General features: G+C 35.0%; 1 protein-coding gene across 3 annotated transcripts; it reads right to left on the reverse strand.

The window, feature by feature from the left end:
* Positions 1-6563: 6563 nt before the first annotated feature.
* LOC127793772 (uncharacterized) lies at positions 6564-14571 on the reverse strand. Of its 3 annotated transcripts, XM_052324484.1 has the most exons (11): positions 14110-14571; positions 13039-13281; positions 12617-12778; positions 11302-11411; positions 10486-10594; positions 8685-8840; positions 8459-8574; positions 8214-8380; positions 7238-7368; positions 7016-7155; positions 6564-6914 (listed from the first exon to the last, which is right to left on the reverse strand). In XM_052324484.1, the coding sequence occupies exons 1-10, from the start codon at positions 14509-14511 to the stop codon at positions 7048-7050; spliced, it is 1704 nt and encodes a 567-aa protein (XP_052180444.1). In that variant the 5' UTR covers positions 14512-14571; the 3' UTR covers positions 6564-6914; positions 7016-7047. The 3 variants fall into 3 exon arrangements, with proteins under 3 accessions (XP_052180444.1, XP_052180446.1, XP_052180445.1); XM_052324486.1 differs by lacking the exon at positions 6564-6914 and having other exon boundaries at positions 7238-7312; XM_052324485.1 differs by lacking the exon at positions 6564-6914 and having other exon boundaries at positions 7238-7318.
* Between the last annotated feature and the right edge of the window lie 4177 nt (positions 14572-18748).

Here is an 18748-nt window from a genome sequence, read left to right on the forward strand (position 1 = left end):
TGTTAAAGCGGACATGGAGCAAAAAGAGTTATTTTGGTGCATTATGGAAGTGAAATAAAGCTTGGAGGCATGGTCGGGTATCAAATTAAAAGAAATCAAAAGAGTATCGAGAGCAAGAAGTTGAAAATGATAAAGCAAGAGGTTAAATAAGAAGGCTAGTGGTCTACAGCGGAATGCATACCGCTGTAGGACCGCTATAAGGTTTAGTTTCTGGAGCTCACGGTCCTACAGCGGAATGCATACCGCTGTAGGACCGCTTTAGGAATTGCTTTCTGGAGCTCATGGTCCTACAGCGGAATGCATACCGCTGTAGGACCGCTTTAGGAATTAGTTTCTGGAGCTCACGGGTCTGCAGCAACAAGCATACCGCGGTAGGGTTCAAAGCTTCGGGAAAAGGCCGTTTTAAGCCCGTTTCAATCCAAATAAAAGAGAAATAGACTCCTTTAAGGTGCAGGACTTTGATAACCTAAAGAGGACTATATAAAGACTTATTCTTGGAAGATTTGGGAGTCTTTTTGGGGAGAGAAGAGAAGTGGGCAGAAGATTGAAGACTTTATTATTAGGTTGTATTTTTCTTTTCTTTTTCAATTCTTTTCTATGGATTCCAACTCTTTTCTTTTTCTTTTGATTGAGAGCATGCATAGCTAAGTGTTTATAGCTAGGGTGAATGATGAAACCTCGACTTCTAATGGTTTGATTTAAAGTTATTTGGTTTGCTATTTTCTTATCTATCCGGGTTGATTGTTTGTTATGTTTATAATGTTGTTTTGATGCTTGATCACCATTGAAACTTATTTGTGATTTGTATTGCTTTCGAGAGATTCAATACAGATTAGATATGGTAGCAAACAACGTAGGGTCCGATAATAGGTAGAGATAACGTTATGCCCTATGAAATCATTATGTGATGATCTCCGTGATTGAATGCATGTTTATATGTTCGAAGGTTAACTAAAGATAGTTAATCTCATATATATACATAGAACTAAATGACCATCGAGAGAGGCTTTTGGTTGTAATTGGATTATCGATTTTCAACCTAAGATAAGGAATAGCAACACCCGAGTAATGAATAATTGAATCATAGAGGTCGACGGTGGATTCACAAACCCTAGTGCCTTAGTCTTGTGAGTTTTAAATCAAAGCAATTATTTTGTTTGCATCTTTTATTCATAAATTAGTTTTTATTACAATTGAATTCTTTGTTAATGTGTGTGTTAGGTTAAGGTTAGATCAATTAGAGTAAACGTCAAAAGTTAGTCCTCGTGGGTACGACACTCTATTCATCACTGTATTACTTGTCACGATCCGTCCACTTGCGGGATAGAATTAGCCGGACAATATTCTTGAAGAATGAACGGATTCTAATAAGAAAGCAAAACAAGCTCAAGCCAAAGAAGTATGATTATTACAAGATTACAAAGAAGATCAATGACAATATTTATGTTGTGAATTTGCCTAATTATATGGGTATTTCCAAAATATTCAATGTTGCTATCTTTTTTGTATTTACCGAATGTTAAGTTGTCATACCCGAATCATAATTCGAGAACGAATTATTCTTAAGTGGAGCTGAATGATGTGGTTATCGATCAAAAACCAAGGCCAACCCGACCCAAACCAGGCAACCTAGAATTGGCCTAAACACTAGCATCAGAATAGTAGCGAAACTTCATAAGTTTTAGGATTTTACTTATTTTAGGATTCTACTTCATGTTTGATTAGGATTTTATTTCTATTAGAATTTTAGTTGGATGATTCTAGTTAGATTTTGTTTACAAGTATTAGATGGATGAACCAAACTCTATAAATATATTTAGAAGTTAAGGATTGTAATCAATTTTTTTATTTAATAAATTCCAACAAACCAGTTTGATTTTTTTCAACAAGCAATTTCAGTTCTTACGCCTAGTTGAGAGCCCAGCTTTGGTCGTTGAAATTTGTTCTCTCAAGGGTACTTAAAACTTATTGTTTTAAGAGTTTTTTTATGTGTGTTTTTTACACATACACTTCACGCGATGTCAGAAGATGATTTAAGAAATTAAGTAAACTCTATTAGGCTTTTATTTTGTGTCACCATCATTAGTCCTATCATCTTTAAACTCAAGTAATAGTAGCCAAAAACCACAATGAATTTTGGGCAACGACTAACTCATTAGATTTAAACTGGAGACTCTAAACTCACTAGTATTTACTGTAATACCTCGAGAGCCCAGAGAGGGGTAGTATATATCAAGGATAAGTAAGGAAGGAAACAACACCAGTTTGATACATTTTGGACTAAATGTAGGCAAGGAACACCTGAGTTAAATGTGCTTGAGTTGGGAAAGCTCAAGGATGAGTGACCCCCTGGGAAGTTTGCATAGACCCATAACGGTAAGTTGCTCCGGTCCTTCCTATCGCTCGATGCGGGATGTTACATGACTGTAACGTCCCATTCTTCTTGAAGAGTTTCTTACCCTGACGTTTATTAATTAATAGTTACTTTATCAATTCTACCTCATATATATATATATTCATTCTCTTCATTGGGGTAAACCATAATTAATAGCGAAAACATGATAGATCATAACCTAATACTTAACAAGCTTATAACATCAAAATCGTAGATTCATATACATAACAAAATCATAACATCATTCTCAAACATACTAGTATTTAAACTAGAGATGGCAAACGGGCCGGCCTTCCCCGCCCCGCCACCAAGTGGCCCACTGGCCAAGCGGGCCAGGCCAAATCGGCCTGCTTAAAAATGGGCCAGCAGATTGTTGGCCCTAGCCTGGCCCTACATGGGCCCGCGGGCCAAACGGGCGAGCGAGGACGAGGGCCAGGGCGAGGGGCGCGGGTTAGGGCGAGGGTGAGGGCGAGACAGAGGGCGAGAGCGAGGAGCGCGGGCGAGGGCGATGGAGGGCGAGAGCGAAGGGCGCAGGCTGATGGGGGGTTTTGTGGCTGATTAGCGGGCCAGCTTAGCCCGCCACCATTTGGCCCGTCGGGCCAAGCGGGCCGGGCCAAATCGGCCCGGCCTTAAATGGGCTAGCAAAATGCTGGCCCTAGCCTGGTCCCGGGCCAGCCCGTCAGGCCGGGCCCATTTTGCCATCTCTAATTTAAACATAATCATGATCATCCTTTGATATTACATGCCGAAAATATCATAATCAACATCATGGACAACATAGCAGGACATAAACATGACAAGTTATATGCATAACCGATACATTTACGCACTTCAACGAGTGCCATAACATGCCTTCATTTCTTTCGTTTCTGCTATGACTACCATCTGGAACATTAAATATTCTAGGGGCATCGCCCAGTTAGATGGTCAGCCATTTAAATAAGAGTATAATATTTATGTATGAATGTAAATGCATAATATCCTGTCATTTGGCCTGTTTGAGCCGACGGACATCCATACTTCATATGCCACTTACCATTTTCTACGACTAGCTCTTTCCAAGCCAAGGTGTATGGGTGCACCCTTGGTAAAGCAGCGATACTCGCCCGTACTCTCAAACATATGCGATGCATGAGCAACGATGGATTACACGTGAACATATGCCTATCATCATCATATTATGTAAATGCATCTACGTGACATATGCACACATCATATCATGTCAACATGCCCAAGCATACTTTGAACGTATATCGTATTTAACATATAGGCATACTATCAAATCACATGGCACATTTTAGAAATTATTTTTTTCCCAAAAATTTCCTTTCATATTCTCCATAAATTTCTTCCATAATAATTCATAAAATAAAACACATGATTTTTTATTTTTTTTTTAAATTTTTTTAAAAAATTAAACATAATAAGATAAAAGAAAATATTATCAACTTCCATCTATTTGAGATATTTACACTTACCTTGTAATACTTTCTTCAAGTTTCTCTTTGATGTACCTAAATTTCTCTTCTTTACTCCTTTCTTCCAAATCTTTTTCACAAGCTTAATTTCTTTTTCACAATCTCTTTCTTTCTTTCTTACAACATTTCTCTTTCTAATTTAAGTTCTCCAATTTTTTAAATTTTCTCTATTTATAAAAGGTTGAATTAAGCTTAGTATAATTGTAGTGACCCACTATCTTTAATTATTTTGTCACATTTCTTAATTATTTTCCACTAAATCCCATCCATAATCTTTACTTATTTGTTCACACCCTACTTTGTCTCTTATATTTCTCAATTATTTCACCCATTATCTTTGATTATTTATCCACACTCTACTTTGTCTCCCACATTTCTCAATTATTTCACCAATTATTTTTAATTATTTTGTCACATTTCTTAATTATTTTTCACTAAATCCCATCCATAATCTTTAATTATTTGTTCGCACTCTACTTTGTCTCACATATTTCTCAATTATTTTATCTATTATCTTTGATTATTTGTCCACACCTTACTTTGTCTCTCACATTTTTTAATTATTTCACCTATTATCTTTAATTATTTTGTCACATTTCTTAATTATTTTTCACTAAATCTCCCTAGAGAAGGTAGTATATATCGAGGATAACTAAGGAAGGAAACAACACTAGTTGGATACCTTTTGAGCTGAATGTAGACAAGAAACTCCTGGATTAAGCATGCTTGAGCTGGGGAAGCTCAAGGATGGGCGACCCCCTGGGAAATTCGCGTAGGCTCATCAGGGTAAGTTGTTTTAGTCATTCCTATCACTTGATGCAGGATATTACACTTACTATTTAGTACTAGACTATCACCCAATTATTATAATATCATATAAAAATAGAAAAATGCTATTGATACATCATTGTGTACACCTTAGGCTACACAATGATGTATCAATGTCTAAAATACCCTCACCCAAAGTGGTGAGGCGCAATAAGACAAGAGGTATTTATGTCATTTATGTGCATTGCATAATCCAAGATATACATAAATAATGTACAAATAACATGATCCATAAAAATATATCAAATTTTCAAATAAATGTATATGAATTAAACAATAACTACATGGTGAGAAGGCCAGATTACCCCCACAAATCTCACGCTATATTAGGCTATGGCTCTAAAAATAACAATTTGTTCAAAACTATTAAGTTACAACTTATAACAAAAAGTTATTTTTGTTTGTTTCAAGAATGAATTTCATAAAAGAAACAAAACTTATATAATAACACTTAAATGTGATTTTAAATTTTTATTTATTTTTGGTTTTGAAAACAAAGAAGCTGAAAGAAAAGGTAAATGAAACACAAAAAACACAAAGATTGTAAACAACCAAACCAACGCGTCTACAAAACTTTGGTCACAGTGGTAAAGTTCTCAAAACTATTAAAAACAAAAACAAGTACTCAAACGTTCTTTTATGTTTTTATTTTTTAAATAATAAAAATAGAAACAAAAAAAAAATTGAAAACTGAAAAACTAAGGTTGCATTCTCTTTACTGTTTTTAAGTTATTTTTAGTTTTTAATTTTCTAAAATAATGAAAACGCATTCTCTTTACTGTTTTTAAAAATGCATTTTTGAAAACAAAAAAAAAATTATAAAGAAAACTCAAAACAACAAAAAGTTATTTTTAGTATTTTCATACAAAACAAACTCAAAACTCAAAACACATTTATTTATTCATATTTTATTATTATAATAAAAAAATATTATAAAATTCATTAACTTTAAAATGTATATATTTTTTTAATAATTTATAAGCATTAAATATTTTTAATTTACTGAATAATCAAATTTATTAAATAAAATATCATTAAAAAATTATTTTCAAAATTCCAAAGAGAACGCGTTTTTTAATTTTCTGTTTTGAGAAATAATTTTTCAAAATGACAAAGAAAACGTGTTTTTAATTTTTTAAAAACAGACTACCAAAATAAAAAATTGAAAATAAATTCAAAATTTAAAACTGAAAATTGAAAAGTAAAGAGAACGTAGCCTGAGATTGTGTTCTCTTTATTGTTTTCAAGTTATTTTTAATTTTTAATTTTCTAAAATAATGAAAACGTATTCTCTTTGTTATTTTTAAAAATGTATTTTTGAAAATAAAAAAAAATTATAAAGAAAACTCAACAACTTTTAGTTATTTTTGAGTGTTTTCATCCAAAACAAACTCAAAAATCAAAACATATTTATTTATTTATTTATTCATATTTTATTATTGTAATAAAAAAATATTATAAAATTCATTAACTTTAAAATGTATATATATTTTTAATAATATATTAATATTAAATATTTATAATTTACTTAATAATCAAATTTATTGAATAAAATATCATTAAAAAAATATTTTCAAAATTTCAAAGAGAACGCGTTTTTTAATTTTTTATTTTTAAAAATAGTATTTCAAAATAACAAAAAAAAAACGCATTTTCAATTTTTTAAAAACAGACTACCAAAATAAAAAATTAAAAATAAATTCAAAACTTAAAACTAAAAATTGAAAAGCAAAAAGAACGCAACCTAACACTCCCACATAACCAAAAACACACTTTAGAATGCCTATCAGGCAATAGCTATTCAACCATTTCTATCAAAACTTGGCAGCATTACTGGGAGGATTTCAATGGTGGAACTAAGGTTGCCAACAACAATAACAATCACAATCCTTAATCCAACTAACTAGAAGCTTTGATTACAGAATCCATTAAGCCGATAAAGTTGCAGGAATATCACTGCAAGTTCTTTACTATCTCTGCAGAATAACACTCTGTTGTAAGCTGGCTATAATGACTTGATGCCCCCAACAAGTTCTCTACTTTGCACCGGCAACTACTCGGATAATTACTTCATGGTACTACTAACTTCTCCGACGTAATAAGCAGACCAGACATGTCATTAGAAGTTATTTTTACCTCAAGGGAGCCATATGGCGGTCTTTTATCTAGTCGCTTTCATGTTCAAGTATCATAATTGGCTTGAGACCAGCTCCCTGGGAAGATAAATTTTGAGACATTCTTATAATATGCCTGAGAAAATGAGAAAATTAAAATAGCAAAATATTGAAAGAGCGGGAAAGAATTTAGAACCAACCAGTTCAATTAGCATATGAATTCAAAAAGGGATCATCGGAGCTCCAGAAGGCAAACACACTCGATGTGAGGAGTGTGAGGAAACATGTCCACGGGCTGCAGACTTCTTAGTCTGTAGCGCCCTTCTATATTTTGCTCCACCTGAGAAGTGTTAAAAGAGACTCAGATGGTTGAAGTCATAAAGGTGCAATCCCTGCTGAAAAGGCAAGCTACATATACGTACCACACCATGACAGAGGTAATTGAGATCCCGTGCACATGTTGCAGGATTACAGGACACATAAATAATCCGGGGGGCCTGAAGCTTCAGTAAAAACTTTATCAATTTCATGTGCATGCCTGGACGGTTGGGATCTGCAGAATTTCTCACATAAAAAAAAGGGCAGGCAACAGAGTGCTACATGTTTGCAAAATTAAGTGGAAGTTCAAAACCTAATTCGGACTAAGTCTTGAACCAAACTATGCTGTGCAATTTATGGAACTTCCTATGTGTTGTGTTAAGGTTGCTTCTCTATGACCAAAAGGTCACAGGTTTGAGATATAGAAACAACTTAGCAGAAGAAAAAAATATGTATATATATAAAAGGGGAAGGTTGCGTACAAATACGACCCTCTCCAAACCTTATAAAGCAGGGAGTCTAGTGCACTAGGGATGCCTAATAACCATGTGCTGTGCTAAATGCACTGTTAGCAGTTAAATGAATAGTGTAGTGGAACTTAAGCATTCGGTGCATAACAGGCAGTATGGGTCCCTATTCTAACTTCAAAAAATAAATTTAAAGGACATCATTTCTACATTAATAATTTTCACCACCCTTTAACATCAATTGCACTTTATCCTAACCAACTTACTTGTAGTCAGTGGCACGGCATTCATAATGTCAATTGACTTCTAAAAGTCATGTTGACAATACAAATCCATAAGGAATGATGAGATGGTACATCATCTTTATATAGAAAATTCCATGAGATGACAATAAATGAAAATAATTGATATAGTTGTGTTTCATTACATAGTTGAAATTATGAAATCAATTTGTACAGCATGGCAACACAACTAATGTTAATAATCTTCACCGAAGGAACATTTTTGTTACATGGAAATTTCTTAGGAACTCCAAGATGGTTGTCACATTTTAGAAAAGAAAAAAAAAAGTGAAGTGCATAGGTAATCAAGGCATCAGATAATAAATGGTAACCTGATATGACAATGTCAGGCCTTGGGAAATTTTTGCCAAAGTTCTCGTCAATTTTGTTAAGATCCCCTTGGACAAATGTGGTGTTGCGGATATTATTCAGCTCTGCATTCCGAAGAGCATCTGATATAGCCTGAGGAACTACTTCATAGCCATAAATATGCCTGACCCTATAAAAACCAGTAGAGTCAAAAGCAGTGTTAAGACCTGCAAAATCACGCATCTCAAACTGAGAGCATGTAAGTTACCTTTTAGCAAGTGTCAGGCCAATAGTGCCTGTGCCACAAAAGAGGTCAAGGATAACTTCTGAGCCATCCCCTCTGAGATTAGCATAATCTTCAATGATTCCATAAAGAACCTCAGCCTGGAAGTTAAGGTCATTTAATGTGATAAATATTAATGACAAAGAAATAGGAATAATGAAACACAAGAAACCATAGACTGACAGAACATTCAAATCATGGGTTATTTTACCTGCAGCGAATTTGTCTGGAAGAAAGAATTGGCTGAGATTTGAAAGGTAAGCCCCCTTAGGATCTCTGTGATGGTTGGCTTGCCATATAAAGTGAACTCAACCTCACCAACAGAGGTGTTACCAACAGAGGAGTTTATGTTGTTTACAATGCTCACCTATTGGTCAGCACCAACAAGAAACAGAAAATGATTATCCAAGACAATGGTTTGACTAGTGACATCAACAGTTTAGGAGAATGTTACCAAATAGAAATTTTATACAGAAAACATCATCCAGAATCATGTGGATGTGGCATTAGTTACAACAAAATATGATGGTATTTTTTTTTTATCAAGGACCGGGTGCATAAAATTTATGAAAATGTCATAGCATCAGTCACATGATACTAGAGAACTTGAATTTTCAATTTATAGAAATGCCAAGTTAGTTTAGCTTAGTCAAAGCGTGATGAAACAGAAAAAGCATTTCAAGAAGTGAAGAATTAAGAAATTGGATTATTTACATGGTTGCAGGCCTGAGCTTTGCTAATATTGATGTGTCACAGATACAATTGGACATGGACAAGGCAACATCAGTAAGACACAAGTCTGGTGTCAATAAATGGACTGGCTAACTTGGTTTTTAATAGTGGTCCAGCTCCAATATTAGTTAGAATTTGACAAATTATTCAAATGTCCTCCTATATCATTGTAACTTTGGGGTTGCCAAATATACATGTTAACATTTTCAGTTCATCCAATATACAAGTCAAGGCAAACTCCTAAAAAAGTTTTCAAACCTCAAGGTGCTGGAACTTGCAACGACAAGATTGGTGGCACATAAAAGAGAAACAGGAAGTCACAGATATAACAACCAGCATCCCTAGAATATCTGCAGCGAGAGTATGCATAGAAGAAATGAGCATGCGCTTATACTGCTTTATGCCTTGTGTCTATCTCCCAAATACTTAATGGGAATATCACATCCTAACTTTTGGGTTTCTATCGCCATGCTTTTAGATAGATCGCTAGTCAATTTAATCATCCAGGGAACACTGAAACTCCATGATTTGAAAGAAGAATATTGCCAACAATTTATATTTGATAAAAAACTTCAGTGCTAATTTCAACAGAGGCCTTCTATCATTTACTATTGTTGTATGTTAGATTGGGAGCACTGGCAGTCCTCGATTACATATATTTGGGACGGCAAGGAGATATAAAAGATATGTCAATACCTAAAATACCCCTAAAGTACAAGCTACCGTTAGACAAACAACTAACTAACTGTCGCAAGGGACTAATCAGGGCTCTTTTTAGTTCTTCTAGACCTTCTATACTCGATGCAAAACATAACATTGTAATTGTTACTATTATTATTGCTGTTATTATTATTACTATTATTTGGCAAGTCTAATAGCAGTAGCAAATGGAAATAACTTGCATCTAAAACATGACTTTTACTTGACCAAGGATCTCCAGTTCTTTAAATTTTTTGAAAACAATAAGTTCAAAGAACTCAAAGAATAGAAGTTAAGCATGTTAACTCCAAAAGAAAGGAAACACACACACATACACCCACAAATGATAGATTTATAGCATTATTACACTTCTGCATTTGGAGAGACAGAATCGAATATGCATGAATAAGAAAGGACAAAGAAGGCCTTTTACCCTCCTTGACACATTTTAATCATAGCAGTTAAAACCTAGTATAGGGTACTTTAGCTTGTAGAAACACCAAAAACAATTTGCTCAACCAAGAGATTGGAAACTTTAACTCCATTAGACCTTTAAATGAAAAAAGATGTGTCACACAAACCACTTCAGGAATGGATGAAATTTTCTCAACAAGGGACTTTAGGAGCTCCGGTTTGTAGGATGAAGTCACAAAATTAACCATAAGTTCATGGAGACCGCTATCAATATCCCTGGAAAATAATTTTAATTCTGTGTTAGCTTCTTTTAATTGTTGCTTTGGCATGTTAAATTTGGAAGGATATGGGAAGTTATATAAATTCCAAGAAAAGAAAATCAGCAGAAGGCAGATAGATGAGAGAAAAACATTGCATAGAGCTCTATGCACATGCAATCTATGGAAAAGGTACAAAAAAGACCACATTTCAATGAATATTTCAATCTGCAGTAAGTGGTAACAAAGGAACAAAGGTTTTTTTTTGGGAGGAGGGGGGGGATCCAATGATATCCTCTTTCATGCAACCTCGTCAGAATATGCATACATGTTATGTCGCACATATTCTGATGAAACATCAAGTTGGAAAAATTAGTTTTGATATTGATATAAGATATATGTCTCCCAATTTGTTTGGGACTATGCTGTGTGGTTATACTTCATTATATTTCTCTTTTCCTTATCCTAGAACACCTTTATCGTCCTTGATCTCTATCACCTCCTTATTTTTTCTTACTCTTCTTTGTCACAATTTTCTTCTACTGGTCTGACAGTATAAAAATTCACCATCATCTAGTTAAAATGGACACAGAGGCTGCTGGAGCCCATATATGTTTATATTTAAAAAAAATCTGCATACAAAAAAGAATGGAAAAGTAAAGCATGCTTAAATGGTTGAAATGGAAGCAATTATGACCATAGGAGAAATAATAGAATTCAGTGTACCTGCCTGTTCTCAGCATTAGATGCTTAAGGAATCCAGCATGAGAGTGAACATCATATGGAGAAAGGCCTAATTTTGGATCCCGCCAACAATCTTGAACAGATTTTAGAACCTATAAATCAGAAATGAAAATCAGAGAGACGGGAAACAGGAAAATTTGCTCGTACATTCCGAACAGCAGCAGATGTTTTCTATCTTATCTTTTATCAATAATCTTATAAATGACAGACTTTAAGCCAAGTATTGTGTACAAAACCTCCAGACATCTGTATAAACTAATCAGCTAGATGTTTAAGACACTAAATGCTTGAGCTCAATTTTTGAGGCTTTTCATCACCCATATAAATTAAGAAAGTACCATTCCCTGCCCATGGCCACACTTGCTGAGTACCCCGAATCATGAATTATAATGTCAGGAGACAGATATGATATACATAAACTGGATGACATTAGAGGAGAAGTGCACAAATGTTTTATTTGTCCCATATTCCCTGCTAGCTAGGAGATGATGAGGGCATCCTAAGTTTTATTCCTCAACCTGAATGCCTCACCAACGCTTTCTTCTGACAAGCTGAATATTCCAGATCTTCACCAGGGAATAGCCACATCAAGGAAACCCAGAGACTTGAATCAGGTATGATTAGTTTCATAAACCTAGTGCAACGTTTGGATGTCTTATTTGTCCTTAAAAATTTTATGTACAAACAACTGCTACAAGAATGATGTGGCAGGTCTGCTTTTGTAATTATGGTCATCGATGATCCACATTATTTTGTATGAAGATTTTGTATAGAATTTATGCTAATATACCATTACCCTGGTAGATTAAAACGAACCAGATAATAACAGATAATAATAATAAGTGAAAAAAGAACCCCCCCCCCCCCCCCACACACACACAAAGCAGAGTTGGATAATTTTATCATGGCATGTGGAAGCTTCATGTTCACATCTACGGCGTATAGCCCAATATATTTGGTCCCCGCAAAAATGATCATTTTTCAGCAATTTATCTTGTTCTTACATTGCTTTATATGAGAATCAACTCTTTCAATCTCCAACAATTGGAAACAAAATGACATAATCTCTGCATGGTAGCAGAATTGTAGCAATGACTTTAGTTGTGCATTTTCATTTCAGTAGTTAAAACAAAAATTGTGACTGGGTAGTAACCGTAGAACTACACTAATTAAGACATGACCCTTGAGTTCTTGCTGAAACTATCGTCTGGCACAAAACACAAAGAGAACAAAGTTTTGTATTAAAAAAGAAGTTGATCATGTATTGATTCAAGGGGAAAAATAGCACATCACATACCTGGTTGGCGGGCTCACTCTGTAATAAGCATTTATTGATATTGAGGACCTTGTCAAAAAAGCCAGGAGCATGCAGTCCCAATGCATAGCCAGCAGCACCACTTTGTTTTTCTTGTAACATGTCTTTGGGTAGCCATGACTGGCTACCAAATGAGAATTCCATCTGCAGAGCACAAAATATAAAAACAAAAAAAAATGAAAAAGAAAGAAAGAAAAGCACAATCGCTGCTCTTCTAAATGTAAAAAAATTCTTTTTGGATTACGGAAAAGGTAATGGTAAGTGAACTATATGACATAAAAATTAGGAGAATTCAAGTGCAATTGGTGGAACCCTTTAAGAAAGCAGCCACAAATTGGTTTGTGATACCTGTATTAGGAAACTTTACCAAATCAAACAGTCAAACAAAGGTAATCTGAACTTACCTTGTTTCTATAATGAAATTGGATATCACAGGGAATTATGGGCTTCATGATGTTAAAAAATTCCAAGTCTTTATTAGGAAACTTCCCCACGTGTATAACCAAATCACGCACTTGTTCTTCTTTAGCTCTGATTTGAGCCTCATACAACAGATTTTGAGTTTTACAACCTCCACAATTTGAAGCATACTCACATGGGGCTTCCACAAAATCCCAGTGAGGTGTTATTGTCTTCAGTTTAGTTACCTGCACTTGTAATGAATGAGAGTATCAATGGGAACGGAGCTATGAAATAATTTAGCTATATTGCATAGCATTATACAGTAAGGAAATATCAAACATGACCAGTAAAATAAATATAAGTAGACAGCCAGTATTTTCATCCTTTTTGCTAATTTGAAACACAAGAATAATGAGAAAGCCAATGGAGTAGAATCGGGACCAGGAGTAAAGGTACATCCAAGCATAACCTTCAATTCAAATGGTCTATCTTTTGGTATAAGTAGCGCCAGTCTCATGATTGTGAAATAAATTTTCTTCTTGGAATTTAACTACACATGCAAACCTATTTGTTGCACAAAGAAGACGAGAGAATCTCAATATTCTAGCTAAAAGGCAACGTTAGCCCCAGATTGTTGGAATGTGATCTTTGACCTCCAACGAGCAGAGAAACCCAACCAGGCTTAGAATAGAGGGGGATCAGCACCACATGTCTGCTGCTGGCAGCAAAAATGAAGGATGAGATGGGGTTGGGAATTATCAGCACTGCTTATAGCTCAATGCAGATAGAACATCTTCTGCATCTGCCAATACAATTACTGAAATTGACGGCTTTGTTAATGATTACAGCGTTTGAACATATGGAATATAACCACTTCAGAGTTACATCGAACTGTGGCACGAAGAAAATAAAAGAAAATCCCATTACTCTAGAGTGAATTTCAACTAAGAAACAGCAACCTCTCCACGAAAAACAAAGGTCAGAACTCTCGTGCCAGGGCAGAGATATCATAGTTCCGAATTTCAGCAAAATCGAAAGAGAACATAGCGAAAGAAAAACATTCGGCGACGAACCTCGGCGTAGTTGTCCTTTTTCCGAGTGAGGCGGCCGACGAAGCGTTCGCCGGGGAGGGCACGGTCGCACATGACGACGAAGCCAGTGCCGGCCACTTTACAAACGCCCTTTCCTTTGAAGGCGAGGCTCTCGCATACCAGCTCCAGAGTCTGCCCTCTCTTCGGGAAATACGACGACTCGGTGTTGTTCTTCTTCTCCCTCGCCCTCGTATCTTTACCGCCGTAGGGTTCGGCGAGGTTATCCGATTGATGAGTCTGTTCTGAGCCTTCGATGGAGGACGAAGAGAGAGCGACTACTGAAGAAAAGGAACGTGAAGATGATGGTGGCGGAGTTGCGAGGAAGCTTGGAAGCCATGGACGAGAGTTGAGGCGTCGAAGTCCTTGGTTGGGTATGCTCGCCATCGCCAGTAGCCGCCGGGACAAATCGGCGGCAAATAGTAGGTATTGTTTCTGGCAAATGGATATGGGTTGCAATTTGAAACTTAAGGTGTGTTTGGCGATAAATATTTAACTTGGTTACCTCAAGTCGTTCTACAGTGCTCGACGAGTCTATTGAACGGCTCACAAAAAAGGAGCAAAAAGACAATTTTGCCCATGTCCACTTTACAAATTTACAAAGCAAGCCACTACCCCCGCTCTGCGCGTCTCCCCTACCATGGTTGCTGCCTCGCCTCTCTATCGCGCTCGCTACCATCGTCTGGCCTCGCCTCCGTCGCATCTCTACCATCGCGGGCGAGATGAGGCGGTGATGGCAGAGAGGCGACGGAGACGAGGCGATTGCAGCGAGGAGCGATGGAGAGGCGAGGCGATAGCCATGATAGGGGAGACACACAGAGCAGTGGAGAATCCATGGAAGGGGGAGGGAGAGAGCAAGGCGTGGGGGCAAAATAGTTTTTTTGCCCCCCTTTCGATAAACTTGTCGAGTTTTCTAGTATTTTCCTTAACTCAATACCATGTTTTTTAAATAATTTAATAAACTATTGCAAATCATATCCATGAAATTTACACGATCAAAACTTACTACTGCCTCTAGCTAGTTTCAGTAGTAAGTTTCATAAAGCTTGATATTTGGTTAAATTTTATTTATTCTCTAATGTGTTATTTTAAATAGAGTATATGCATGACTCGTTACTCACAATAACGAGCTTTTTTTTATAATAATAGGTCTTTATTTTTGAAAATGAATAATAGGGTTGAACAAGAAAATATGATACCTCTTAAACTAATTATAGTAAACCAACTTAAATCGTTAAATTGTGATATTGTAAAACAATTTATCGAGTATGATTTAGCAACTTTAGAAACCCACTCACCCAAAGTCATTTTGTTTAGTTTGTGTTTTGGATTTTGGGTTTCATTGGATTAAAAATTTTTACTTATCCCTAATCTTTAGAAGTATATTTTCAATGGTCAATTTAGATATTATAATTAACGAATCATATGTTCTGCACTTGTCACTTGTAGTAGAGTCTATAGCCCTGTTTGTTGCAACTTAAAAGCTGTAACTTTTAGCTTCTAGTTTCAAAAAAGTTGGGATGTAGTGTTTGTTTTAACTTATAAAATTATAACTTATATCTTCTACTAACTTTTAGAAGGGGTAGAAGCTGATTTTTTCAAAGTTGGGGTACTTCAGTTTTTACAACTTCTGCTTAAATAATTACATTTTTATGACAATTTTACCCTTATTTTTAGTAAAGAATTACCCTCTTATCTACGCAATCATGGATTTTTCTTCTCCACCGCCATCTCCATTTTCAAATCTCTTACTCTCTCTCGTCATCTTCCTCTCTCTTTATACTTTAATTAATTTTTTTATAACACTTGAAACTTATACATATACATTAATTAATTTTTAAATTATCATTCTATAACTACTAAGGGTATTATGGACAATTATACAAAAATAAGTTATTTTACAGCTTATGATATCAAACACCACAACTACTTAACTATAACTTCTGAGAAGCTGCAGCAAACAGGTTCACAACTTATTATAAGTTTTAGAAGTTATAAGCTATAATTTCTTTAATTAAGCTGCAACAAACGGGGCCTATGTATCAGAAAGCTTGGCTACAGGAGCGGGTCTATTAGTGAGCTGTCATGAGCTTTACTATCAGATTCAATTTTTTAGTGTAAAAAAAAATTAATAACAATCCAGGTCAAAAAAAATTTATAATTCGCACCTAAAATCTAGAATGTGCAATTCTGAACTCGAATTAAATTTTTTTTTATAAATCTAAGACCAAACTCACTCAAATCTTATCATTAATTTCAAACAAATCCAAATATTAGTTTCCACATTTAATTTAGTATCAGAAGAGAAACCCAACAATAATGAAGTAAATTGAATTCAACCACTTCGTAACAAAATGGAAGATGACTTCCTTGCTGATTGTATGACATTCTACAATCATTCAATCACAATAAATGTAAATTCTGCTATAAATGAATTTTTTTATTTCAAAATCTCGTTGAGCACAAGTTTATTGAAAACCTGTTGTACTAACTTTTTGATTATATAAAAATTTTATTACATAAATTTTTTAAAATTTTAGTATTTTCAAAATAGATTTTTTAATCCACCCATGCTTCGCTAGTTAATTAATTGAGTCATGTGCTTTGCACTTGGGGAAATTCTATTTGCAACCATAGAATTTGCTATTCGTAACCAGTCTAATTAAAATATTAAATTTTACTATTTGCAGCCACACTTATTATTTTTTGCAACCATTTACATGCCAAATATACCCTCCACATACTCAACCCTTAAAAACTACGCCCACACGCATCAAATCCTATTATTCTTCTTCTTCTCCTTCTTCTTCTTCTTCTTCTTCTTCTTCTGTGACAGCGCCGTCGACTTTGCTTGCCTCGCCCACTTTGCTTGTCTCATATAGCCTGTTGGAATCCCCCAAATCGCATAACCAGATAAAAATTTTGACTTCTAGTTTGATTTCATATAGATGCAATAGTGTTGGGACTCATCGGAGTTTCTAGAAGCCGGCCGATGCTTGGTTACCGCCCGAACCTAGGCGTTCGGGGGAACCCAATCTCAGTGTTCGAGGGAACCCCCAAGTCCTGAACAACGAGTTTCGGGGGGCTGGGGCTCCCCCGAACCCCGCTGTTCGGGGGGCAATTAGCTCCCCCGAACATCAAACAGTGGGGTTCGAGGGAGCCCCAGCCCCCCGAAACTCGTTGTTCGGGGGGGGTGGGCCTTCCCCGAACCTCATTGTAATAATATTTTATTAACTTTATTTAATAATTTTATCCCATTGTAATAATATTTTATTTTAGTATTTGCTGTTAGATTTTATTTAAATTAACTTTATTTAATTTATAATAAAATATCATAAATTTAATATAAATAAAAATAAATATAATTTTTATTACGATTTGTATTTAACTAAAAAAAATTAAAATTAAAGCAACATTAATTCAAAAAAATATATAATATTAATCCAAATATTTGGGGCACGATCATTCAGAATAATTTATATACGTTTGAAATTATTTATATAAAATCATTATATATATATGTATATAGTTATAATATATAATAGTATAATATACATATATTATATAATATATATAATAGTATTATAATATATAATATATTATACACATTTACATTCTCCCGAACCTGAAGTTCGAGAGAATGGATAGTATGCATATTATATATTATTATATAACATATATAACATTATATTAATTATATAATATGTTATATAATGCAATTCGGGAATGCAACTCTCCCGAATTCATAATTTCGGAAAAAATTATTTTTTTCGAATTTATGGATTTGGGAGAAAAAAAATTTCCCGAATCTATGAATTCGAGGTGCTTACTGAATCTTGAAATTCGGGATTTCCCGAACACCCCGAACACCGGGGTTCGGGGCATCCCCTAGCCCCCGAATCCCGAGGTTCGGGGGCATCCCCCAACCCCGAACCCCGAAGTTCGAGTAGGTTTCAAGGCGTATTTTTTATTTTTTAATTAATCTTATTTTTTTAATTCATCCATCTTCTATATATATGTAAATTATGTTATTGAACTAGTGATAGATGTTGTAAATTGTGTTGTTTCTCTACAAAACATGAATAGGAATACTCGTTATCTTCTTCGTCAAACTCTACGTAAATAATAATGGATAATAATCTTCCATCGCTAGTAGTAACTGCTGATAGTACTGGTAATTGGTTATGGCGAGGAGAATTAGCCTGAGCAATATTTAGTATTAAATAATAGTGGTTACGTAATGTTAAGTATTGAATAATAGTGGTTGTGCGATGTTCAGTGGGTGAGTAAAGTGGCTATGGTGATCGTGATTGAGAAAGTGAGTGAATGCGCATGAAGAGGAATGATGGGTGGTTGAGTGTTAAAGATTTAAATGAAGGGCAAATATGAGTTTTCATTTCAGGATATTTTAGGAATATTAAAAATGGGTTGTGAAAAGCAAAACGTATGATTGCAAATAGAATTTTCCCTGCACTTGCCGCTCATAGGGGATCCTGTGCATCAAAAAACTTAATTAATTAATCACAATTATAAGCCAGTCTAGATGAGGTCTGGTCAAGGCAATAGCGGCAACAAAAGTATCAGTGGTAATGGGGGCAATAACGTTACCAGTGGCAACCATCCC

Source organism: Diospyros lotus, chromosome 2, assembly GCF_014633365.1.
Source record: "Diospyros lotus cultivar Yz01 chromosome 2, ASM1463336v1, whole genome shotgun sequence".
NCBI lineage: Eukaryota > Viridiplantae > Streptophyta > Magnoliopsida > Ericales > Ebenaceae > Diospyros > Diospyros lotus.